We start from the raw sequence: 27,400 nt of genomic DNA, 5'->3' as shown, positions 1-27,400 counted from the left end.
TTACAATAGATAATTCAACTGATAGGTGGCCCCCAGGTAGGCCAACCAATCAGAATTTGGGTTTAATACTTTTTATGGAAAAGTTTGATCTTACTGATATATGGAGAGAGAGGTTTCCGGCCGAAAGATCATTCACTTGGAGTAACAAAACAGGTTCCAGACAATCCAGAATAGATTTTTGGCTTATATCCAAATGTATTGATAGTGAGTGTGTTACTACAAATATTTGTACTACTCCCCTCACAGACTATAGGGCTATTTACATAGATATCAGAATATTTACCCCTGATACGAACCTTGGTAGAGCATCCTACTGGAAGCTAAATAGCTCATTATTAAATAATGATATAGTTAAATTTGAGGTTAAAGATCTGCTCTCACACTTTTGGGAAAGGGCTTGTGAAGAAAAATGTATTGCAAGAACTGGGAGCTCTTTAAATTTGAGGTGTCCAAATACCTTAGAAAATATGGTAGTAATCTTGCTAAGACCAGAAGAGCTGAGGAGGAAACGGTGATCATTAAGATAACTTCCCTTTAAAAGCAGAAGGAGCCTGTATTAGATCTAGGAAAAAATGGATTGAGGAGGGAGAACAGAATTCATCCTATTTCTTTAGACTTGAGAAATTTCACTCTAAAAATAATAAGTTAAACATTGATGGTGTTATTACAGATGACCAAAAATGTATCGCTAAATACTGTAGCAATTTTTACAGAAAATTGTATAGCTCTACGTACTGTCAGGAATCCACATATATGTTTTTTAACTCACTGAATAATGTTCACTCTATCAGTGATATAGAATCTAAACAGTGTGATGAACCCATCAAAGTTGAAGAGATTATAGAGTCTATCAAACATCTAAAGAACAATAAATCACCAGGTGTTGATGGATTACATCAGAATTTTACAAATTATTTTCTGAACAAGTAGCTCCCTTCCTATTTGAAGTATTTTTAGAGAGTATTAAAAACAATGTTCTCCCTTCTACAATGAGTCAGGGGTTAATAACACTGATACCTTAGCCTAAAAAAGAAGTGCTGCTCATCGATAACTGGCGTCCAATTTGTCTTCTTTATAATGACTATAAGATATTAGCCTTACTACTTGCAAAAATAATTAAAGAAGTCCTGGATGCAATCATTGATGAAACAGTCTGGCACAGACATATTTCTAACAATGTCAGACTAGTATTAGACACACTTGACTACTCAGACCTAATAACTGAGGATAGCTTCATATTATTTTTAGATTTTTATAAAGCATTTGACACAGTAGAGCATCAGTTTCTCTTCCACTCCCTTGAGAGACTTGGCTTTGGGGATTTTTTCTGTAAGGCTATTAAGACTCTCTATGCAAATGGTAACAGCTCTATCAAATTGAAATATGGCACCTCACCTAGATTTGAGTTAAAGAGAGGAATTAGGCAAGGTTGTACTATCTCTCCGTACCTATTTTTATTAATCACCCAACTTCTTGCAAATTCTTTAAATAGTCCTGTACAAGGTATTTCCATAGCTGGTAAAGAAATTATTATAAGCCAGCTGGCTGTCGATACTACTCGTTTTCTGAAAGACGCTAACCAAATTCCCATATCGATCAATGTGATTACAATCCTTTTCCAAAGCGTCTGGTCTATATCTTAACATTAATAAATGTGGACTCATAGCTGTCAAAGATTGTGTGACACCTTCATATTATGGTATTCCAGTAAAAGAAGAACTTACATATTTAGGCATAACCATTAAAGGATCAGTCTAGAGGTTTACTAAATTTTAACCCTCTTATTAAAAAAACCCAGAAGAAACTAAATCAATGGCTACAGAGGGACTTATCTTTAAAAGGTAGAGTCCTAATAACCAAGGCTGAAGGTATCTCTAGACTAACATATGGTGCTCTATCTTTATATCTTGACAGTAAAATAAGCAAGGAGATAGACCAGATGCTTTTCAACTTTCTTTGGAGAAACCGTACCCATTACATTAGGAAAACTGTTGTAATGAACACTTATGAGAATGGTGGACTGAATTTTCTAGCTTTACTACTTTAAATAATACTTTTAAGATCAATTGGATAAAACAATTCCTAAGAAGACCCACTTCTATCTGGAATGTTATTCCTTCATGTTGTTTTGCAATTATAATATTGACAAAGTTCCAATGAAACTTTCTGCTTTTCATCGTCAGGTTTTCTTGTCATGGTCCTTAATTTATAAACACAATTTTTCTCCACACAGATATTATATATGGAATAATTGGGATATATTGTATAAAAATACCTCTTTGTTTTTAGAATATTGGTTCCGAAATAATATCCTATTGGTGAGCCAACTGGTAAATGCAGAGGGTCTTTTACTCAGTTATAAAGAATTCTTATCACTTTACAAGGTCCCTGTAACACCTGTAACACCAATTGTTTTAGATGCCATTCCCTCAGGTGTTGCTATGTTATTCAGGAATGTGTCAAGACCTGACCCTCAGAGCCTACCTTCTATTGACCCTGTTGACTCATCAGTAGGAAAGATTTGTTTCTCTTCTGGTCCATTCAACAACAGAGCGATACAATTCTTATGTCATGCCTTATTGGAATGGATTTATTGATAATATCTGTTGGAAAAAAGTTTGGATGATGCCACACACATACCTACTTGTTAACAAAATTAAGGAAGTTTTATAAATATTATCTTGCCAACCACTATATGAAGAAGTTTAAGGAAAACATCAACTCAAATTACTCCTTTTGTAATGACCACCCAGAAACAGTGTTGCATCTTTTTTGGCATTGTATGCATGTAATAAAACTGTGGCAAGACATCAGTAGGTTTATAATTGAACACATTTATGAAGATTCTACACTATTGTGGAGAGATGTACTGTTTGGATTCTTTACATACAATAGAAATAAGCTGAAACATTTTTATGTAATTAATTTAATTATTCTTTTGGCCAAATGTCAAATACACAAATGTAAATTTACAAACAGAAAACCACATTTTCGTACCCTACAAAAGAAATTGAACTGTATTTTAAGACGGTTAAATGCTCTAACAAAAAAGCTGTTAGAATTGTAAGTATATGCATGTCCCTTAAGGTCCTTGTGTAATTGTAATGTGATATTGTACACCCTAGCTCGATTGTCCATTGTTTGTAATCTATGTATGCTTGTGTTCCCTCATGTGCTTTATGTATTGATTTGTTGTTAATAAAATAAAATAAAATAAAATATGAATGGCCATCTCGGCAAAAAATATGATTTGACATTTGTTCAGGTACAGACTCCCACTCTTTTCTGTACTTCTGGCTGTACAATTTTTATTGAGACATGTTGATTGATGTTGTAAGTTCTGTTCAAGATCAAACATTCGTGACCAACTATATTCATTGGGTTTGGCTCCTCGAACCAGTGCTACTGCTGCTGCAGTCCGCGAACAATGATTTGCAATTTGCTGGAATTGCTGCTGGCCTGCTGCTGCCTGTGCACGAGCTGAGAGCCTGCTGCTGACATCACTCACAATGCACTTTTGCAGCCAGGCACGTGTGTTGTGACTGAGTGTATGACAGATACATTTAGAGGGGAAATGCATGCATTTTAGCGTTTCAGTCACTTTTAAATAGATACATTTGTTGTTAGGTGCTGTTTGGATAAAAAAAGTTGCCAGGGTAGTCTGAAAAGTTGCTAAATCTAGCAACAGAATTGCTAAAATCTACCAACAGAATTGCTAAATTGGCATCAGTGGGCACTTCTCGTCAAAGACAGTACAGTATTGTGGGATCCTGTATTTTACATTATAGATATTAGCATATATATGATTAAATATTATCTGATGTTGGCTGTGTGAGGTGTCTGCATTTGTGCACTGGAGCATCATTATGAGATTAAACAACTGCTTGCTACTTGCCTGTTTGTGTGTGTGTGTGACAAGAACTGATTAACATTTTTTTTGTGTAAATGTTGTACCTTTATTTAACCAGGTAGGCAAGTTGAGAACAAGTTCTCATTTACAATTGCGACCTGGCCAAGATAAAGCAAAGCAGTTTGACAGATACAACGACACAGAGTTACACATGGAGTAAAACAAACATACAGTCAATAATACAGTATAAACAAGTCTATATACAATGTGAGCAAATGAGGTGAGAAGGGAGGTAAAGGCAAAAAGGCCATGGTGGCAAAGTAAATACAATATAGCAAGTAAAACACGAATGGTAGTTTTGCAATGGAAGAATGTGCAAAGTAGAAATAAAAATAATGGGGTGCAAAGGAGCAAATAAATAAATAAATAATAATTAAATACAGTTGGGAAAGAGGTAGTTGTTTGGGCTAAATTATAGGTGGGCTATGTACAGGTGCAGTAATCTGTGAGCTGCTCTGACAGTTGGTGCTTAAAGCTAGTGAGGGAGATAAGTGTTTCCAGTTTCAGAGATTTTTGTAGTTCGTTCCAGTCATTGGCAGCAGAGAACTGGAAGGAGAGAAAGAATTTTTGGGGGTGACTAGAGAGATATACCTGCTGGAGCGTGTGCTACAGGTGGGAGATGCTATGGTGACCAGCGAGCTGAGATAAGGGGGGACTTTACCTAGCAGGGTCTTGTAGATGACATGGAGCCAGTGGGTTTGGCGACGAGTATGAAGCGAGGGCCAGCCAATGAGAGCGTACAGGTCGCAATGGTGGGTAGTATATGGGGCTTTGGTGACAAAACGGATTGCACTGTGATAGACTGCATCCAATTTGTTGAGTAGGGTATTGGAGGCTATTTTGTAAATGACATCGCCAAAGTCGAGGATTGGTAGGATGGTCAGTTTTACAAGGGTATGTTTGGCAGCATGAGTGAAGGATGCTTTGTTGCGAAATAGGAAGCCAATTCTAGATTTAACTTTGGATTGGAGATGTTTGATATGGGTCTGGAAGGAGAGTTTACAGTCTAACCAGACACCTAAGTATTTGTAGTTGTCCACGTATTCTAAGTCAGAGCCGTCCAGAGTAGTGATGTTGGACAGGCGGGTAGGTGCAGGTAGCGATCGGTTGAAGAGCATGCATTTAGTTTTACTTGTATTTAAGAGCAATTGGAGGCCACGGAAGGAGAGTTGTATGGCATTGAAGCTTGCCTGGAGGGTTGTTAACACAGTGTCCATGGTGTGACCTGCATGTTGCAAAACTGTAGATAACAGCAGATGCTTTGTCCTTGTGTTTGTATGTAACAATATTGAGCACATGGTGTGACTTGCTGTATCTTACAAAGTTGTGATAGGGAGGGATGGTCAACACGAGGTTTAACTGAGATGGAAAAATACTGAACAACACAATAGCAGGAACTGAGCAACTGTTATAACTAGGGGGTGATACCAGAACAGTAGGAATCTATACATCGACGGAGGGAGGACTCCAAGAAGCGCCAAGAGGCGGGGACCCGCCTGAGCGCCTGCGATAGGCTGAGCAAGTTTAAACCACGCCCAGTCTCTACTGTGATAGGCCAACAGACGGGTTGGGACAATGTCTATCACAGTATAAGAACACTGTTTTACATACAACTTGTCAGTTCTCTGTTCTGCCCTGCGTGGCATTACAGTGAGCCCCTATATACGAAAGTTGCATTTGCCATTTATTACTTAGCTAATAAAAAATACATAGAATAAAATCGGTGACTCATTGTTATATTTATCCTGATACCAGATTCGAATTTACGCAACTCTAACAGTATGAAGATATACAGTATGAAGATAAAACCAAATGACCGCTAAAACCAAATACTTTTCCAATGGGAACAAATTAGTCATAGTGGGCAGAACAAGCAAGGAGGTGGGCAGAGCCAAGCAAGAGAAATCCCACTGGTGCGTTCTAGCATTCATTTGCATATTTCATAGGGGAGCGTTTGCAAAGGGTCAAGTCTTCAAAACGTAGCCCACTCTGGAAACAACAAACTGTATTGGAATCAAATGTTTAATGATGAGAACATTTCCAGAATGTCGGCCCAAATCTATCGCTTTCCATCTTCTCCCACTTTAGGCCAGTGGGCTTCCTCTACCATATTTCAAATTATATTTGTCACGTGCCGAATACAACAGGTGACACTGGCCATATTCAACTGGTGTCGAGTGTTCGTAAATTAATCCGTTATTGCGCTCTCGAATTAACAATGACCATCGCGAACGCACAAAGACTATAACTCTTAGCTAAGAATGACATATAGTTAATATACTGGCAAGTTCGATGTATTGGTACTAGCTAACATCACTCGGGAGCCCCAAGTTTTACTTTTTATTTAACTAGGCAAGTCAGTTGAGAACAAATTCTTACTTACAATGACGGCCTACCAAAAGACAAATGCCTCCTGCGGGGATGGGGGCTGGGATTTAAAATGCTTTAAATTAAAATATAGGACAATACAAACGTCACGACAAGAGGGACCTAAAACGACAACATAACACGGTAGCAACACAAAACGGTACAAACATGGTTGCGCACAGACAACAGCACAATGGCAAGAAGGTAGAGACAACAATAGTACTGCTTTAATGATATGCTACAATTCGTAAGGATAGCGTAGCTAACACGTCAGCCAACGTAATATATTTGAAAAGTAAATACTTTATTACAATGCTCTACATTTCTTAACATTTGTCATAATTGTCAGCAATGAAATTGTATCTGATATCGTCGGACTTCGGCTGCATATATTCCACAATTTTCTTGAAATCTGAAACCGTTGTGAAGTCACGCCCTTCTCTGAAGAATTAGCATTATGGCCCTAAAAGCACGTACATAGTGTGCACTGCTTGAATATTTCGTATGTTGGCGTATTTAGTACGATATCCATGATATAACCAATAAGCATACTACATACTCAAATACGTCGCAAATAGTATGGTTAGTGCAGTTAGTATAAGTATTCGAACACAGCTCGCGTTTAGCCTATCTTCATACTGTACTGTTCTTGTTGTGGTTTCGTTTTATCATTGTTAAAATCTTCATATACAGTCAATTATTAAAATGCATAATATACAAATATGAGCTGATAAGACAAAATGTATTTATCAAATGCGAAGGAAAAAAAGGCAAGCATACTGACATAGTTTAACCCTTCTCTGGTTCCGTACTCTTTACGACAATTGGGTCAATCATACGGCTTTCGTTCTGTTTATGATGCAGCATGAACGCTCCACTTGAATAAGACATGTGCTTTTGAATAGTTCTTTATTCCCGAGTGATGTGAATAGATTTTGATTTACTGTATATCAATTTAGATTCTGAATGTCGATTACTCCTTTCACAATGCACGAGAGACTTCTTCCAGCCTCTCCAAACTGGTACTCTTCGCGATGCAGTGACACGAATGACAAGGGTATATTGGCGTTTGGAGCTAAAAACACCATATATTTGGTTGACGTTACAGCATCATCCTCTACAGTTGTTGGTAAGTACCCTATTATTCTTATGTTAGCCATTGTGTGTTCTAGAAGTCAGTCAGTGGACATGTATCAAATAAACATGGCTAATTATAATTTGTCTTGCTTTCAGGTGAACTGGTTGGCCACAGAGAGAGAGTGTCTGGCTTCTCATTCTGCCAGCATCCCGGCCAAAGCCATAATTGTGCCAGTACTTCTGATGATGGGACTGTTAAATTCTGGGACACAAATGAGAAGGTCCTGGTAAAGGAGCATAAAACTCACCAGGTAAGTTCCACTCTGAGACCTTTTTGAATAGTGTTGATTCCATCTTGTCTCTCACTCCCAGGTTTAAGATACAATACTTTGAAAAACTTTTTCTATGAGAAAATGTATCTAAGTCTATTATGTGTACAGAACACCATCACAGCCCTCCACTGGTCCCCTGGGGAAAAGAACCTTGTGGTGTCAGGGGATGAGAAGGGCATTGTGGTCTGCTACCAGTACAACACTGGTGAATCTCAAAGCTTCTTCCCCGAACCAAGGAATATCTTCTGCCTGTCCTGCTCCCCTCACAACTGGCACTATGTTGCTGTGGGGTATGATATTTAACCTCTAGTGGTGCATGCATGCACAACAATTGCTTATGCTGAGAAGTGTACATTTTAGGGCTGTCCACGACAAAAAAAAAATCTTGGTCGACCGAAAGTCGTCTGCTCAAAACGTGTATTTTTCCATGTAAATATACACCCTATGTGTTTTAATAAAATAAACAATATATGCAATGAGCTGTCTGATGCTTTAAGCTCACTGTTTGATGAAATAAGACACAAATTACTCAAAGGGGAGCTAGAGATCAAGATAAACAGAAGAAGAAGAAAATGTAACATGTCCCGACCATCCTCCCACTCCTACTGGCTTTCCCAAATTCTGTCGTTACTCTCCTGAAGTTGCTGGCAATAGGCTACACGAGAAGTCTGCAAACTTTCTCATGTGGAATGCCAATTTATCTTACAATTTCTATCGATCTGTGTGCCAGTTATGGTTTTCTTATGCATATTTTATAACAGTTTCATTGAATTTATAATAACGTCTTCGGTATTTCAACATCATTGTCATGTGGTTAATCAAAATTCGATGAATATTATACAAACCCAAAAAGTAACTCCCATTGCCAACTATGTAAAAAAAAAAAAGCCTATAAAGCTAACAAAGAAAAACATTCCAGCCTGCAGGTAGAAAATATCTTGAGTTGAAATATAAATATCCTATAAGTCACATTGGCATGGCATGTCTGCAACGAACTTCAAATATTGTATCAACTATTAACTTGGCTCCGGCCTGAAGCTCCTTGCAATCAGAAATATGTTCAGATCCCCAAATCGGCACATTTATATTCCTACATTTGTGCACCGGCCAGGTAGCCTATAGGCCTACTTCAAAGCGTAATCAGGTGCGCGTCCTTACTCAACATTGACAGGAGCGCTCCAAACAAAAGACTGACTAAATTTACAAAACTCATGAATGGAATAAAATTAACCAAAATGTGTTTCTTGTGTAGCATAGGTTGTGCGCTCTGCAAACAATGTATCCACTCTGACAATGAGAACAGTAAAATACTGGAGTAATAATATATTTAATGCATTAACAGACATTACAGTAACCAAACAAACATTGTAGATTAGGAATTAACGGTAAATATACTACTGGCAATATATGTAATGGGGAATTGATGTACACTAACAATCAAACGCAAACAGTTCACACAATGAAGTTATGAAACAATGAATGTGCACAATGGCTGGAAAGTGCATTCTGGAGAGAGATGTGCCTTGTGCAGCCACATTCCCCTTCTTGGACTGTCCCATCCCACAGCCTCCGCAATGGATTAGATCCCTGAGATGGGCGTCAATAAGATGGGTGTCTCGTGTGCCATTAAAAACTAATATATAATGATATTTTCTACTGCTCGACAACAACAACAAAAATCTAGGTTGAAGTAATAAAATAAAAAATAAAAATAAATAAAAAATTCTAGGGTGACCAACAGCCTATCGACCCGTTAAATAATTGGGGTCAGCCCTAGTACATTTCACAGCATCCATCGATATGCATCACGAACAGCAAATACCAGTGACAAATTACTTCCCAGGAAAACATTACATATGGTTATGTATCTTAATCTCTCTTAGGTACAAAGATGGCATGATTGTGCTGATTGACGTCAGTAAGAAAGGTGAGGTGGTGCATCGTCTCCGTGGCCATGACGACGAGATCCACGCCCTGGCCTGGGCTCCACTACCCAATGAGGAGGTGCTTTACAGCAGAGTAGACGACAACACAGGTGGTGTGTTATGAAAGATGCTGTGCCGAGCCATCCTAAATGTATTCAGTCAGTGACAAGTGGCATGATGAGAGAACTATCTATTTTTAGTCATCAATGTTTTTAAGATACGTTTTACCCCTTTGTCCACCAATGTAAAGCCTAAGGCCAGAAACCTTGGTGTCTTTTTTTTTACCCTGACCTAAACCTCGAGCTGCATGTGAAGAAGGTTGTCCAGTCCTGCTCATCTAACAAATATAGTTAAAGTCAAGTATTTTATTTCAGTCACTGATCTGGAGAAAGTTATGCATGCTTTTATTTCCTCACACCTATATTACTGTAACTCAGTCAGAAATCACTCTGTCTATAGTAAGTTCAAAATGCAGCTTGGCTTTTAAGAAGCACTAGGAAGTGTAGCCATTACCATATCACACCTATTTTAGCTTCTCTTAGCTGGCTACCTACCTGTCACTTTGAAAATAATAGAAAATTGTACTACACGTTTAAGGCTTGTTTTAGCCTCATCCTATATCGGATCTTTTATCTCCCTACGAATCAGGAAGCAGCCGGAGATCCTCTGGCAAGGCACTGGCACTCATACATTAAAAGACACTGAAATCCTGATCATCTCTGGCAGACTATTCCAAAGTCTAGGTTGAAAACAGGGAGCTTTTGCCCTTTAGGGCCCCTAGACTTTTGAATGGTCTGCCATAGGAGATCAGGATTTCAGTTTCTTTTAATGTATGAGTTTAATTAGCTTTTCTTTTTCATTGTCCTTTCTCTTGTCTTTTTGCTTCTTTGTTATTACTGTTTTATTATTATTTTATGTAAATCACTTTAATTTGTTACGTATAATTAAAATTATATTTTCAGAAACGACCAATGGGATGACCGAGGGCAAAGAAAAGGGATGTTATCTTGCATCTGGGAGCAAGGACCAAACCATAAGAATCTGGAGCACGCTGAAGGGCAAAGGTGAGATGATATCCTAACTGAGTTAACAACCTGCATCCTCCATAGCTCTATCTGCGTATCATACTACTATTGAGAGTTTGTGCAGTATGCTCTTTAAGAGGGTCCCATCTCTTGGAGTTAACGATGATTATGTCTCTCTCTGTCAGGTGTGATGACCATGAAGCTACCGTTCCTGAAGAGACGAGGGACAGGGGTGGATCCTGCGGTCAAGGAGAGACTCTGGCTCACTGTGCACTGGCCCAAGGGGAAGCCAACGCAAGTCGTGTCAAGCTGCTTTGGGTATGAACTATAAAAACATAATTGAGGATGGTACAGTTAATTGTGATAAATATGTTTTAGTCGGTAACTCGCTAATACTTAATTCTTTTGATCATTCGTTTTGCCCAGACTGTACTAACATCCCCCTGTATGTGAAGGGGTGAGCTGATCTTGTGGGACCTCACCAAGGGAGGCAAGCAGAAGTGGAGCCTGTTAGGAGCATCCTCAGAGGGCCAGAACCACAGCAGGATTGTGTTCAACATGAGCTCAGTGTGTGTTCAGGACAACAGAGAGCTCCTGCTCAGCACCTCAATGGACAGAGAGGTGAGATGAGGGTTAAACCCTCTCGATGTAGCTTTAGCAAGCAATTTACTGACTGTCTATTGACAACAGTGACACTTTGAGTATGGTGTGAAATTGGGCCCTATAAGTGGTCAATCAAACATGCGGTTTATGAGCAGTACTTAGCGTGCATATGTGCCGAGAGTGATTACAGAATTTCTCACAAATTCGCTTATCATTATTCCAGATAAAATGCTGGGATCTGTCGTCGTTGGACTGCTGCTGGACCCTTCCCACCCTGGGGGGGTTTGTGTACACCCTGGCCTTCTCTCCTGTGGGTACGGGCTGCTTGGCCCTGGGGGTGGGAGACGGCATGATCCGCGTTTGGAGCACCCTCTCAATCCAGAACAAGTACGACACCAAGACCTTCTGGCAGGGCATCAAGTCCAAAGTCACAGCGGTAAGAGACTCTTAGGGCTTATTGATATCAGTTATTGACTAATGGTTTATGGTAAAACTGAATATGGCTAGCGTGTGTGTGTTTGACAAGTCTTTGTTCATTACAGTTGTCCTGGCATCCAACAAAAGAAGGATCCTTAGCTTTTGGAACCGATGACGGCAAAGTTGGCATTTACGATGCTTTCTCTAACAAGTAAAACTCTTCATCTACAACTTTCTCTTAACTCTAGTATCTGAGATACTGTATGTTGGCGGTTTAATCAAATCCATACTGTTAGTGATTATCAACACTTCTCACCAAGATAATGACATTTCATGTCTGTTATGGCGTTAATGAAAGGTCTTTATTGTGTTGTTTCCAGACCGCCTCAGGTATCCAGCACTTATCACAAAAAGACTGTGTACACATTAGCCTGGGGACCCCCAGTCCCTCCTCTGTCATTTGGTAAGCTCTTAATAAGTGTAAGTGTGTGTGTACTGTATGCTGAGCACCCTCTAACCCAGCAACTTCTCTGAGTGGACGTTGTGCCAAAGCCATGAGTCAGCAGAAAGCATGCATCTCTTGACACTTTTTAAAATATACTCCATAATTCAAGGAGTTGCGAAAACAATTGTCTCTCTCCCTGAGCCATTCATTGGGAAATGAAGATGGTGGAACGTACATTTTACCAGCTGCCGGCAGATGACATTTTGATTACCGTATCAGTCATTCAGTCTTTTGAAGCAGTAAACATAATTGCTCCTGTGAGAAAGATCTGCTGATGGTTTCTAAACCAACAAAGACCTGTTAATTTGTTTAGACACTTTCTGCTGGAAAGGCTCCAGAATGTCATGTGGACATTGAGATTGAGATGTGACGTCTTGAGGGTTATCAATAACTGATTAGTGTTGTCAGACTCTGCAACCATCAGATAATATACCATACTATACGCTGGATGAGTATGATTGTGTGTGAATAAGTAAGACAAGGGGGTGCTGGAACAGTGTATAACAGTCAGCGTGTCATCCAGGTGGAACAGGAGACCGTCTGTCCTACAGCCTGTATAGCTGTGCTGGAGAGGGCATCATCCTACAGCATGACCCCTGGAAACTGGCGGGAGAGGCCACAGACATTGACAGGGTCATCAAGGACACCAACAGCATCAAGGTGAGATGGAAAGGCTATCTATATTTATGCATTTCCTTTTCAGCAAAATCCTCTACTTAATTCCTTAAGTATTTTACCCAATCACTGCATGTGGCGATGTGCAATTGAATATAATGTTGGTAATTTGAATAGGTTTTGAAGGTCATGTTCTCTTTTCTGCAGCACAAGCTGTCACCCCACACAGATCTCAGCTGGAAACCAGATGGTAAAGTTGTGGCCATCGGCAATGAGGACGGGTGAGTCCTCTCATTCCCTTAAACTGTGTATATTGGCCTGGAGAATTGCCTGGAACCAACTGTCGTCTAGAATGATTGAGTGCCTATCTAAAATAAGACAACAGCTGTAATGATGCATTTACTGTAATGTGGTAGATTTTATTTATGTATTCATTTACAGGAGGTCACAAAGTGCTTGAAATGATATGGGGCTAACTATATTTCCTGGCTTTGTCTCTTTCAGGTCTGTAGAGGTATACCAGGCTCCGACTCTCAAGCTGCTGTGTACCATCCAGCAGCACCATAAGATCATCAACGTGCTGCGCTGGCACCATGACCACAGTTCCCTGCCCGAGCTGCAGTACCTCCTGGCCTCTGGGTCCAGCAACGCCTTGGTCTATGTCCACGACCTCCGCACTGTCATAGGTGAAGAGAGTTCCCCAGGGGTGTATTCTAAGAGCTGAATCTTATTTTGAGATCTGAGTGTTTAACTTAAATATTCTATTGATATGTTGTCTGATCTGTGTGAAAGACAAGTGTGCATATCTCAAGGTATGTTGCAGTGAGGGTAATATGGGATGTAGAGACAGCAGTAGGCCAGCGGAGGTCTCATTGTGAACGGTAGCTATGATAACTAATGACCTTGGAAGATGTTTTTGCTATGCAGGAGTTAGCCATTTCTGGTTAATTTCACAGTATTTTGAAGTGGTCACTGTTTTTCTTTGTTCAGAGACTCCTCCAGAGATTCCCGTTGTGATGACCGAGGCGTATCGGAGCCTGGCGGGTCACACAGCCAAGATCACTGGCCTGGCCTGGAGCCCCCACCACGACGGGAGACTGGTCACCGTCTGTTACGACGGTACAGCACAGGTCCGTCTCAATGTGTTATTTACCTAACGACAGCTACACGGACCCAGCCTTTACACCTTTTACTAGTGCCTACTGTTTTCTTCCATGTGGTTCTATATAGTGATGGGGGGAAAATTGATATAGTTGCATGTCGCAATATTATTTTGATCGATTTTATTATATCGATACATGGACTCCAAGTATCGTTTCTTTTTTGTTGTTGCTAGGTAGCGTTTGCTAGTGCTAGTTGGCTGTACCTGTGCCATTTATAGCAAATTAAATCTATATGGTCCCCAGGTGTGGGACGTGCAGAAGGAGGAGGGGCTGTGCAACTACAGGGGTCACAGGGGCCGGCTGCTGTGTGTCCAGTGGTCTCCTGTGGACCCGGACCTGGTCTGGACGGGAGCAGATGACTTCACTGTGCAGGAGTGGGCTGTGTCCAAGCAGGAATTCACCAAGCCCCCCAAAAGTAACAAAACATTTTTTTTTTTTTTAGTTTTATTCACAACGTTGCTTTTTAGAATGTTGCTGGTTGTGTAAATGGTCAACATTTGATCATTTTCATATATTTGATTGTAAAGATCCATAACATTTAGAGTGCAATGAATTGTATATTGTTCTAATAATAATAATACAAAGGTAAAAATGTATTTCTCTTCTTAGCGAAAAAGACATTTGACCAAGTTAAGGCCAAGTTAAAGGCCAAGAAGAAGAAGAAGGCAACTGGGAAAGGAGGAGCAAGGGCGGAGGAGAGCTTGTCTCTAATTGGAGATGGGAATAAAGGAGGGGCGTCCCCGGCACCAGGAGAAAGACCATCTGACAACGAGGAGGAGGAGGAGGAGAGCGAGACCACTAGCATCTCCTCAGTGACAGGTAGCACTGCAGTCATGTCCAATCTACTATTACATTCAGTCTGTCTCAATCCAGTCATCTCCTTCAATTGCATCTGCCATATACAATCCTTAAATAATGACAATGTCATACAGCTCACACATACTACTCTTTTCATTTTAGTCTCTTCATCCAGTAATCAGATGGAAAGACCTGTGATGGAGAAAGTACAAAATGGAGGGAAATCCTTACTCACTGTAAAGAAAGAAATAAAAAAAGTGGAGAAAACAGGTACTGTATGGAATCAAAATACACGAAGAAAATTGTTCATAGGGCACAGAGTTTTTCCTAACCACGTGAACTAACCAAGAAAAACATAGGGCCCTTTATTAAATGACAAGTGGAAGTATCCGTCTCCATCCACTCCAACCCCTCTTGCGGTCTGTCTTTCCTCCAGAGGTGACTCTGAAGAAGAGGAAACCTCGCTCCATGCTGCCCCTCAGTACCTCCATGGACCACCGCCCCAGAGAAGACCTCCAGCAGGACTGTCTCAACCTGGCAACAGTCAGGCACTCTGAGGGTGAGACTCAATCCATCCTTATCTGGATTATACTACAAGATTAGACATGTATCCCAGTAGCTACACCTTTTGAGGACCTATATCAGGGATCATCAGCTAGATTCAACTGTGGGACGATTTATTTGGGGGTCGGAGGCCAGAACATAATTACAAATAGGTGGTAGACTGCAAATTGACTGCAAGAAGCCCTAACAGTTATTTTTGACTAAAAAGTAATCATTTCAAACCTCACTTACATTTGTATACGATCACGTGTCTCTCTATTATGCGTAGGAATATATATATAGATATAGGAACAGATTTCTTAAATTAAAATCACTTGGCGCTGATTTCCTGATGTTTTTAGTCTGTTTTTTTGCTCAGAACATAGGGGGGCAAATAAACCCCAGTTGGGGAACCCTGACCAAAACAATGAACATGTACTCAACTATTGTTTCCTGACTACATTTTCATGTGTAGGCGCCGGGATAAAAAAAAAAGCACCCGGATTTGTCTTTATTTAAGTCTGCATCATTAGATTCATGAGACATGGTCCAGAAAGATAAGTGGTCATTTTTTTTCTGTCCTCCATAGAGCAGCGTTTGACTCTGACCCTGTCTTTGTCCATCCCTGTCTGTCCTCAGCCTCTCCAGCCCACTGTGTCCCAGGCCTGGGAGATCACATCCAACTGGGTCTGTTCGCAGACAGAGATGCCCTCTATAGGATGTTCCAAGAGGAGGGTGAGTACACTAACTTATGTTGTATTATATGATTGTTATTACACGTTCATAGCGATTACATACTTTTTTAACACTTTAACCTCTAGCGTCGAGTAATCCCGTATCCGGGAGCGTAATTATAGCCTCAAGCTCATTACCATAACGCAACGTTAACTATTCATGAAAATTGCAAATGAAAGAATGAAATGAAAGAAATATATTCACTCACAAGCTTAGCCTTTTGTTAACAACACTGTCATCTCAGATTTTCAAAATATGCTTTTCAACCATAGCTACACAAGCATTTGTGTAAGAGTATTGATAGCTAGCATAGCATTAAGCCTAGCATTCAGCAGGCAACATTTTCACAAAAACAAGAAAAGCTTTCAAATAAAATCATTTACCTTTGAAGAACTTCGGATGTTTTCAATGAGGAGACTCTCAGTTAGATAGCAAGTTCAGTTTTTCCAAAAAGATTACTTGTGTAGGAGAAATCGCTCCGTTGGCAAACGTTGTTTAGAATTAATCCTCAAGGTGTTTTTCACATATCTATTAGATGATAAATCATTCGTGGCAGCCTGTGTTTCTCCTCGAAGCAAACAAAAAATACACGCAGCTGGAGATTACGCAATAATTGCAACGGAGGACACCAAGCGGCCACCTGGTAGATGTAGTCTCTTAAGGTCAATCTTCCAATGATTTGCCTACAAATACGTCACAATGCTGTCGACACCTTGGGGAAATGACAGAAAGTCTAAGCTCATTCGTGACCTATACACAGCCATATAAGGAGACATTGGAACACAACGCATTCAAAATCTGGGGCACTTCCTCTATGAAATTTCATCTTGGTTTCGCCTGTAGCATTAGTTCTGTGGCACTCACAGACAATATCTTTGCAGTTTTGGAAACGTCAGAGTGTTTTCTTTCCAAATCTGTCAATTATATGCATAGTCGAGCATCTTTTCGTGACAAAATATCTTGTTTAAAACGGGAACGTTTTTTATCCATAAATTTAAAAGAGCGCCCCCTATATCCAAGAAGTGAATAGCACTTATTATAACACTTTCATAATACATATACATGTGTTATAATGCTTTCTCTATGTGTCTGTGTGTACATGTATGTGTGTATATACAGTACCAGTCAAAAGTTTGGGAACCTACTCATTCCAGGGTTTTTCTGTATTTTTACTATATTCTACATTGTACAATAAGAATGAAGACATCAAAACTATGAAATAACATGAAGTAACCCACTTTTTTATTTTTATTATTTTTATAAACTAATCAAAATTAATTTTAGAATCTTCGAATTAGACACCCTTTGCATTGATGACAGCTTTGCATACTCTTGGCATTCTCTCAACCAGCTTCACCTTGAATGCTTTTCCAATAGTCTTGAAGGAGTTCCCACATGCTGAGCACTTGTTGGCTGCTTTTCCTTCGCTCTGCGTTCCAACTCATCCCAAACCATCTCAATTGGGTTGAGGTGGGTGACTGGAGGCCAGGTCATCTGATGCAGCACTCCATAACTCTCCTTCTTGGTCAAATAGCCCTTACACAGCCTGGGGGAGTGTTGGATCTTTGTCCTGTTGAAAAACAAGTGATAGTTCCACTAATCGCAAACCAGATGCGATGGCATATCGCTGCAGAATGCTGTGGTAGCCATGCTGGTTGTGTGCCTTGAATTGGAAATAAATAAATCCCAAAAGCAAAGCACACCATCACACCTCCACTTCCATGCTTCACGTTTGGAACCACACATGTGGATATCATTCGTTCACCTACTCTGCGTCTCACAAAGACTCATCAGACCAAAGGACAGATTTCCACCGGTCTAATTTCCATTTCTCGTGTTTCTTGGCCCAAGCAAGTCTCTTCTTCTTATTGGTGTCCTTTGGTAGTGGTTTCTTTGCAGTGATCGATCATGAAGGCCTGATTCACGCAGTTTCCTCTGAACAGTTGATGTGAAGGTTACTTGAACTCTGAATAATTAATTTGGGCTGCAATTTGTTAGGCTGGTAAAGTCTGCAGCAGTGGTAACTCTGGGTCTGCCTGTCCTGTGGCAGTCCTCATGAGAGCCAGTTTTATCATAGCGCTTGATGGTTTTTGCGACTGCACTTGAAACTTACAAAATTCTTGAAGTGTTCCACAGTGACTGACCTTCATGTCTTGAAGTAATGATGGACTTTCATTTCTCTTTGCTTATTTGAGCTGTTATTGCCATAATATGGACTTGGTCTTTTACTAAATAGGGCTATGTTCTGTATACCATCCCTACCTTGTCACAACACAACTGATTGGCTCAAACGCATTAAGAAGGACATACATTTCACAAATTAACTTTTAACAAGGCACATCTGTTAATTGAAATGCATTCCAGGTGGCTACCTCATGAATTTGGTTAAGAGAATGCCAAGTGTCCAAAGCTGTCAAGGCAAAGGGTGGCTTCTTTGAAGAATCTCAAATGAAAAATATATTTAGATTTAACACTTTTTGGGGGGGGGGTTACTACCTGATTCCATATGTGTTATTTCATAGTTTCGATGTGTTCACTATTATTCTACAATGTAGAAAATAGTAAAAATAAAGAAAAACCCTTGAATGAGTAGGTGTCCAAACTTATGACTGGTACTGTGTGTGTGTGTATATATATATGTATGTGTGTGTATATTTCACACACTCTACATGACCATAAAGTATGTGGACAACTGGTGTGGATGAAATGGCCAATTCCCCTCATTTGAAAGGGTGTCTATAAACCTTACTGTATATACAGTGCATTTGGAAAATATTCAGACCCCTTCCCTTGAACATTTTGTTACGTTACACCTGTCTGTATAACGTCCCACAGTTGGCGGTACATGTCAGAGTAAAAACCAAGCCATCAGGTCGAAGGAATTGTCGGTAGAGCTCCAAGCTAGGATTGTGTCGAGGCACAGACCTGGGGTAGGGTACCAAATAATATCTGCAGCTTTGAAGGTCCCCAAGGACACAGTGCCCTCCATCATTCTTAAATGGAAGAAGTTTGGAAACACCATGACTCTTCCTAGAGCTGACTGTCTGGCCAAACTGAGCAATCAGGGGAGAAGGTCCTTGGTCAGGGAGGTGACCAAGAACCCGATCGTCACTCTGATAGAGCTCCAGAGTTCCTCTGTGGAGAAGGGGGAACATTCCAGAAGGGCACCCATCTCTGCAGCACTTCACCCATCAGTCCTTTATGGTAGAGTGGCCAGACGGAAGGCACTCCTCAGTAAAAGGCACATGACAGCCTGCTTGGAGTTTGCCAAAAGGCACCTGAAGAAACTCAGACCATGAGAAACAAGATGATCTGGTCTGTTGAAACCAACATTGAACTCTTTGACCTGAATGCCAAGCGTCATATCTGGAGGAAACCTGGCACCATCCCTACGATGAAGCATGTTGATGGAAGCATCATGCTATGTGGATGTGTTTCAGCCTCAGGGACAAGGATACTAGCCAGGACCGAGGCAAAGATGAACAGAGTCAAGTACAGAGAGATCCTTGATGAAAACCTGCTCCAGAGCACTCAGGACGTCAGACTGGGGTGAAGATTCATCTTCCAACAGGACAACGATACTAAGCACACTGAGGCTAGGAAACATTGTCACCACCGATAAATCCACTATAGTTGAAAATCTCAATAAGCATTTTTCTACGGCTGGACATACTTTACACCTGGCTACCCCTACCCCAGTCAACTGCCCTGCAACCCCCCACAGCAACTCGCCCAAGCCTCCCCATTTCTCCTTCACCCAAGTCCAGATAGCTGATGTTCTGAAAGAGCTGCAAAATCTGGACCCCTACAAATCAGCCAGGCTAGACAATCTGGACCCTCTCTTTCTAAAATGATCTGGCAAAATTGTTGCAACCCCTATTTACTAGCCTGTTCAACCTCTCTTTCGTATTGTCTGAGATTCGCAAAGATTGGAAAGCTGCCACAGTCATCCCCCTCTTCAAAGGGGGTAACACTCTAGACCCAAACTGCTACAGACTTATATCTATCCTACCCTGCCTTTCTAAGGTTTACGAAAGTTAACAAACAGATCACCGACCATTTCGAATCCCACCGTACCTTCTCCTCTATGCAATCTGTTTTCAGAGCTGGTCATGGGTGCACCTCAGCCACGCTCAAGGTCCTAAACGATATCATAACCGCCATCGATAAGAGACATTACTGTGCAGCCGTATTCATCGACCTGGCCAAGGCTTTCGACTCTGTCAACCACCACATTCTTATCGGCAGACTCAACGGCCTTGGTTTCTCAAATTACTACCCCGCCTGGTTCACTAACTACATCTCAGGTAGAGTTCAGTGTGTCAAATCGGAGGGCCTGTTGTCCGGACCTCTGGCAGTCTCTATGGGGGAGGGTTCAATTCTCGTGCCGACTCTCTTCTCTGTATACATCAATGATGTCGCTCTTGCTGCTGGTGATTCTCTGATCCACCTCTACGCAGACGACAACATTCTGTATACTTCTGGCCCTTCTTTGTACACCGTGTTAACTAACCTCCAGACAAGCTTCAATGCCATACAACTCTCCTTCCGTGGCCTCCAACTGCTCTTAAACGCAAGTAAAACTAAGTGCATGCTCTTCAACCGTTCGCTACATGCACCTGCCCGCCTGTCCATCCAGCATCACTACTCTGGACGGTTCTGACAACTACAAATACCTAGGTGTCTGGCTAGACTGTAAACTCTCATTCCAGACTCACATTAAGCATCCCCAATCCAAAGTTAAATCTAGAATCGGCTTCCTATTTCGCAACAAAGCATCCTTCACTCATGCTGCCAAACATACCCTCATAAAACGGACCACCCTACCGATACTCGACTTCGGCGACGTAATTTACAAAATAGCCTCCAACAGTCTACTCAACAAATTGGATGCAGTCTATCACAGTGCCATCCATTTAGTCACCAAAGTCACATATACTACCCACCACTGCAACCTGTACACTCGTTGGCTGGCCCTCGCTTCAAACTCGTCGCCAAACCCATTTGCTCCATGTCATCTACAAGTCTTTGCTAAGTAAAGCTCCGCCCTATCTCAGCTCACTGGTCACCATAGCAGCACCCACTCTTAGCACGTGCTCCAGCAGGTATATCTCACTGGTCACCCCCAAAGCCAATTCCTAATTTGGCTGCCTTTCCTTCCAGTTCTTTGCTGCCAATGACTGGAACGAACTGCAAAAATCACTGAAGCTGGAGACTCATCTCTCCCTCACTAGCTTTAAGCACCAGCTGTCAGAGCAGCTCACCTGTCACTGCACCTATACATAGCCCATCTGTAAATATCCCATCCAACTACCTCACCTCAATACTGTTATTTATATATCTTGCTCCTTTGCACCCCAGTATCTCTACTTGCATATCTATCCCTCCAGTGTTTAATTTGTATATTGTAATTACTTCGCCACCATGGCCTATTTGTTGCCTTAACTCCCTTATCTTACCTAATTTGCACACACTGTAGATAGACTTTTTCTACTGTATAATCGACTGTATGTTTGTTTATTCCATGTGTAACTCTGTGTTGTTGTATGTGTCGAACTGCTTTGCTTTATTTTGGCCAGGTCGCAGTTGTAAATGAGAACTTGTTCTCAACTAGCCTACCTGGTTAAATAAAATAAATAAATAAACACAGCCAAGACGATGCATGAGTTGCTTCGGGACAAGTCTCTAAATGTCCTTCAGTGGCCCAGCCAGAGCCAAGACTTGAATCCAATTGAGCATCTCTGGAGAGACCTGGAAATAGCTGTGCAGCGACGCTACCCAGGATCTGCAGAGAAAAATGGGATCCCCAAATACAGGTGTACAAAGCTTGTAGCGTCATACCCAAGAACACTGAAGGCTGTGATCGCTGCCAAAGGTGCTTCAACAAAGTACTGAGTAAAGGGGCTGAATATTTATGTAAATAAGTTATTTCTGTATTTTTTTTTTGCAATAAATGTTGTTACATTTCTAAACCTGTTTCCGCTTTGTCATTGTGGGGTGTGTTGTGTGTAGATGTAAATTTCTTTAATCCATTTTAGAATACAGCTGTAACGTAACAAAATGTTGATCAAGTGAAAGGGACTGAATACTTTCCGACTGCACTGTGCGTGTGTGTGTGTGCGCGGATAAAAGGTGACTGACAAATCACTTCCATTCTTCTTATGTTGTGGTGTCCCTTTGAATCCTGTAGAGGAGGGCCATGTGGAGGCAGGTCACTATGAGTCTGCGGTGTACCTGAGACTATGGAAAGGTGACATCGCTGGAGCTCTGCAGGTGGCCACTGAGAAAGGAGAGCTGAGTGATCACCTGCTCTCAGTTGCACCTATGGGTAAAGGGCACTAATTTTAATTGTAAAATGGTTTTATTTCTTTAATATTTATTCCATTTTAGAATGCATATTTCGAATATTAAGTTGTTCTGATTCAACAACCAACTAGTCAATTTAGTTAGTTTTTGATTAGTATAATTTTTTTGTTCTCTTGCTCTTTGACATGGTGAAGTACTGTATGAATGGATGCATGCAGGTGTGTAATGACACTTGTGAAACCCTCTCAGCTGGTTACCAGGTGTGGCTGAAGACTGTGGAGGTCTATGTGAAGCAGCTGTGTCTTCAGGAGCAGTTCCTCAAGGCTGCCTCCCATCTTCTCTCCATCAACAAGGTCTACGAGGCCATCGACCTCCTCAAGTCCCACCAGCTCTACAGGTCATTCAGCAGACACACACACGTTCGTCTGTTTATTTTACACATAAATGATGAAATAAAGAATTAAAAAGTTAGTGTTGTAGGAGGATCCATTAGAGTAACTTCTAAGTGGCAGGATTTTCGATTGTGCTACCTTTGACTGACCTATCAATAGGAGTGATCATTGTAATCTCTAAGCTGTGAGTGAAATGTTTGTGCTTTCTCAGGGAGGCCATAGCCCTGGCCAAGGCTAGGCTTCAGCCAGATGACCCTGTGCTCAAGAAGCTCTACACCACATGGGCAGCTGTGCTGGAGAAAGACGGCCACTTGTCTACTGCTGCTAAATGGTAATTAAGACTAACCTTTACCTATTTTCATGAATAAAACTGCGTCTTGGTGTAAAAGTGCACTGTGCAATGCAGGTAGAGTAAAATCTGGTTCCTCGAAATAGCTGACTTGATGCTAAAGGAACTCGCTGTGTATTTATCACTCAGTTATCTCGCCGTGGACTCCAGCTTCGACGCAGCCAAAGTCATCGCCAAGAAAAACGACCCTGTCTCACTGAAGACGGCCGCTAGTCTGGCGAGGATCGCTGGCGAAAGCGACCTGTCCTATTCACTCTCCCTGAGATGTGCAAAAGACCTGGCGTCCTCTCAGGATTGGCTGGGAGCACAGCAACTCCTCAGCACACATGAGAGCCTATTGGTAAGTTGCCCTGAACTGGCCGATGCTTACAGATGAAGATGCTCATAGATGAAGATGCTATATATAGTCCCATTGATTAGCTATAGATCATGGTCAGATAAGAGTTGCGTGTTGATTTTCATGCTTTATCTATACTGTCCCCCTCTGCTATAGGCCCACCGGTTACATTACTGCACTATTGAGCTGCTCACTGTGAGTCTAACAGGGACCGACATAGTGACTTGGACCTGTTCCTCCATCCATCCCTGGTCTGCTCCCTGTAAGAATCAAGATGGCTTCCTGGCTACCCTGAGGGCTGTGTGGGAGAGAGGGTTTGCTGTCTCCCCCAGCAACCCAGAGATACTCAAAGCTCTTCACCAACAACTGAAGGCTATAGAGAATCCTCAGACAACACCTAACGTTCCTATGAAACAGGTAGGTCATCAGTGGACAGAGGCTGGGCTGGGGTGAAATTATTCTGCTGATGAGATGGAGCGATATTGACAGATCTTAATCTGAAATTGTAAGTTTGTAGACATTTAGGAGAAGATCTACTCTGTAGACAGTGGTGCCTCTGCCTGTGTTTTCATCTGTACCCATTGTAAATGCTCTTGTCCCCATCCAGCTTCTGATCCAGCTGTCCCTTGACCTGACCCTGGGTGCAGTGAGCTGGTTGCTAGGTGACTGGGGGGCGGCCCTAGAGAAGCTGTTGCAGGGCGTGGCCAGAGGGAATGAGGCGGGTCACTTCTTGCTGATGTCAGAGACCTGTAGGCTGCTGTTTCCTCAAGGTGACTCAACATCTTAGTTTACCCATCTTTATTATCCATGGCAAGGATTACACACTGACACATAAGAATATAAATGTATACAATGGATTATTTTTTGCACATATACTGTATTTGTACAGTACCTTCAATTTAGAAATGCTACCATAGAGCAATGTCCAATACATATGTTAACAGGTATTATTTTTTTTCATACAACAGCCATTCTCTTCAGTCTTATACAAAATCCATAAACCAATCTTATACAGTTGGTGGCACAGAATGGTTAGTAAATTAAACATTGTTTTACTGTAATATAATGCATTGATAACAACATGTTTAATATGGATTTTAATGGTGGAAGAGGCATGGCAGCTTCAGAGATCTCCTTAGATGCACTCCAGCCTGTGCCGTGTCCATGGACATCCCAGTCAATGGACATCCTAGTATAGGAGCGGCCCCAGGGAAGTGTCCACCTCCTCCAATACTGTAGTGTTCAGAGTTGCAGCCAGTTGGTTTAATCCCAGAGCAGATGGCCATGGCTGCTCGTTCATTATTGATCGCTCTGAATGTGATGACGCCAGGTTTAAACTAATTTCTTGGCTTGGGTCCATAAAAGTCTCTGGTGTGTCTGTGGTTGTAAATAAGAAGGACTGGTCCTCTGTTGCAAGACCCTACATTGTATATCACCGGGTAACACTTGAAGAGTTGGTTTCCCTTTTGAAGGGTGAGGAAGTGTCTCTGTGTGGTAGAGCAGGATGGAGACCAGGTTCCAGTGTTCCATAGGAGTTGTTAGGGACCTGCTTCACTGACATGTCCTCAGCCATGGTGTCATAATACCCAGGGCTCTTGGAAGTTGTTGGCGCTTGCGCCCTCTGGTGTTCCAAAAGTGGCCCAGTTCCCCTCTCCATCTTGGCGGTTTGTTTTTATTTTATTTAACTAAGAAAGTCCGTTAACATTCTTATTTACAATGACGGCCAAACCCTAGGGTTGCTGCCCTGCTGGCTGGACCAGCGGTTGCCTACCTCGCACTTCCCGTAATTGTTGTTCTCGTGCATGCGCCCCACAAGTGTCCAGCTGCCAGTGGTGGTCATATCACTGAAGGTCTGGTATATGATCCCACTTGCTGTGTTCAGGTAATACTGCCCATCTTCATATCGGTCCCTTATTTCTTTGCAGCTTCTGGCAATGGCTTCTGTTTCAAAGCCAGTTCTGGCCACTGCATGCCTGTACTGCTTGTGCAAGTTGAGGCAGTGACGTGAAATGAGTTGTAAGTCTGTCTACGTGTTCTATATTGAAAACATCAGTAGAGGGGGATCATCAATAGGAGAACACAGAGAAATGTCTGAGTCTCTGACTATAGGAGGTTCTGTTTGTTCAAGTCTTGGCAATACTTTTATGTATACCCATGTCTTATCCATATGCTCTTATTTCCCATGTCTGAGAGGGAACTGAAAAGAAAGCTATAAGGATTTACTGTAATGGCATTTACTGGAAAGTACTAGCCCATCTCAGCAAAATTGTGTTGAAAACAAGAATGGTAAAACAGCTAAACAATGATAAGCCTAGTTGATTATCAATAACATTCACAAGAGGCCTCATGTTTGATAAAATGTACTGTTATACTTTTAATCTGTGTGAATTAGTCCATTCCAGGAAAAAAGGCCCAACCCTTTAACTGCAGTTGTACTTTTTTTTTTATGTGCACAGCCTGGTGACAACAGGGCAATCTGTGCCTACAGTACTCAATATCACTGGAAGTGTGGACACTTACGCTGTATGGTCCTCGTCTTTCAAATGTATGAAATAAATGCATCCTTTAAACCAATGTGAAATTCTCATATAAATTCTACTCTTTCTCTGCCAGGTATCGACTCCATCTCAGAACACAAAAAGATGGTGGACCCCTCGGATGAGAAGGCCTTGGCTGCAGCTCGGAGCCTGGAGGCGTTTGTGTGTTACCAGGACCTCTACCACATGTGGTGGAGCCTCAGCACTAACACAGCAGGAGCTCAGAGAGACATGACTAATGGACTGCACTCAGCCAGCGAGAACCACATCAATGGATTAGACGGCCACATTACTGACACTCCAAATGGAGATGGGATGGGATGGTGTGTGAGTGCTCAGAATGGAGACGTGAAGATGGGAGTGTGTGTGAACGCTTGCCAGGTGCTGCTGTCTGAGCCCCACGCAACCTGCCAGGCCACACAGAGGGCTATAGCAAAGATCCAGCAGAGACTGGCCTCCATGGTGCACCAGCACAGCCAAACCCAGGAGACTAAAGCCAGCCATGGGGAGGGACAGACTGAAAAGCCCACCTCGGCCCAGGGCTCCACTCCAACAGACAGCCAAGAGTCCACTGATGCAGGACAAGGGTACAGCATATTTATTCTCATTGTGTCTTTGGACATTAGAGTTAACTGTTTAGACTATAAAGACAACTGCAATAATTTGTTACTTGATGTAAGTTATGATTGTTTTTCAGAGCTGACACTGAATCTCTACCCTGCTTGATTGCCATGGTTTCTGAGCACCACAAAGAGTTGGCTGACATCCCAGAACATGTCAAAGTAAGACACCCTCATACTTTTTTACTGAACTTTTTCCTGATGCCATTGTCTTTAAAATATTTTTTTATTTCAGAAATATCCATACCCAGATGTTCTGGAGTGCTGCTTAGTTCTGCTCTATTTGAGTAAGAGTTCCGATCTTGTTCCTGATCACCTAAAGAATGAAGCAGTGGCCTTGATCCGCAAGTATGGAACTTCCTCTCTCCGCAAAGCCGCCCAGCGATTCCTATCTTAATGGTTATTTTTATTCAGTCTGAACAAAGTCAATGTAAAATGCACATCAATAAACATTTTCACTAAGCTAAGTCTGATTTACTATATGAATACCAGCCTTCAAATAAATTTGTATTGATTCAGAAGTAGGATTTTAGTTCAATGTCTTTGCACTGCTGGGGGGGGCCTAGGCCCACTCAATTGTGTACATTACCGTGGTTAGAGTATCCCTCGATCATAGGACCTGATGTCTAGTAAGGCTCTAAATAAAAATTCCAGGTCGCACAGCAAAATATTTAGGAGCATGTGAGAATTGGTTGCATGTCTGGCTGTCACAGCTATAGCAAAAGCTTGGTTAGGAAGAAATGGCAGCATGGGCACGATAAAAAGGCTCTGCAGTGCAACCATTTCACCTAAATATTTTGTGACAATGTAGCCCAATTAAACAGCAACAGGGACAGAATTGATT

General features: G+C 41.6%; 1 protein-coding gene across 2 annotated transcripts; it reads left to right on the top strand.

Annotated features, from left to right (window-relative positions):
• Window positions 1-6,064: 6,064 nt before the first annotated feature.
• On the top strand, window positions 6,065-26,966 carry gemin5 (gem (nuclear organelle) associated protein 5). Of its 2 annotated transcripts, XM_031807648.1 has the most exons (29): window positions 6,083-6,481; window positions 7,237-7,406; window positions 7,511-7,665; window positions 7,795-7,976; window positions 9,570-9,724; window positions 10,574-10,675; window positions 10,822-10,954; window positions 11,092-11,257; window positions 11,463-11,675; window positions 11,782-11,867; window positions 12,037-12,119; window positions 12,685-12,821; window positions 12,984-13,057; window positions 13,281-13,462; window positions 13,767-13,906; window positions 14,183-14,354; window positions 14,549-14,758; window positions 14,900-15,007; window positions 15,174-15,296; window positions 15,920-16,015; window positions 22,206-22,343; window positions 22,571-22,718; window positions 22,925-23,044; window positions 23,192-23,402; window positions 23,556-23,816; window positions 24,007-24,169; window positions 26,013-26,523; window positions 26,634-26,718; window positions 26,792-26,966. In XM_031807648.1, exons 2-29 carry the CDS (start codon window positions 7,244-7,246, stop codon window positions 26,951-26,953), a joined length of 4,479 nt encoding a protein of 1,492 aa, XP_031663508.1. In that variant the 5' UTR covers window positions 6,083-6,481; window positions 7,237-7,243; the 3' UTR covers window positions 26,954-26,966. The 2 variants fall into 2 exon arrangements, with proteins under 2 accessions (XP_020319519.1, XP_031663508.1); XM_020463930.2 differs by having other exon boundaries at window positions 6,065-7,406; window positions 9,570-9,721.
• The last annotated feature ends 434 nt before the right edge of the window (window positions 26,967-27,400 follow it).

Source organism: Oncorhynchus kisutch, linkage group LG28 (genome assembly GCF_002021735.2).
Source record: "Oncorhynchus kisutch isolate 150728-3 linkage group LG28, Okis_V2, whole genome shotgun sequence".
Taxonomy (NCBI): Eukaryota; Metazoa; Chordata; class Actinopteri; order Salmoniformes; family Salmonidae; genus Oncorhynchus; species Oncorhynchus kisutch.
Note: the sequence above shows the minus strand (reverse complement) of the source record. Positions and strands in the feature narration are given on the sequence as shown.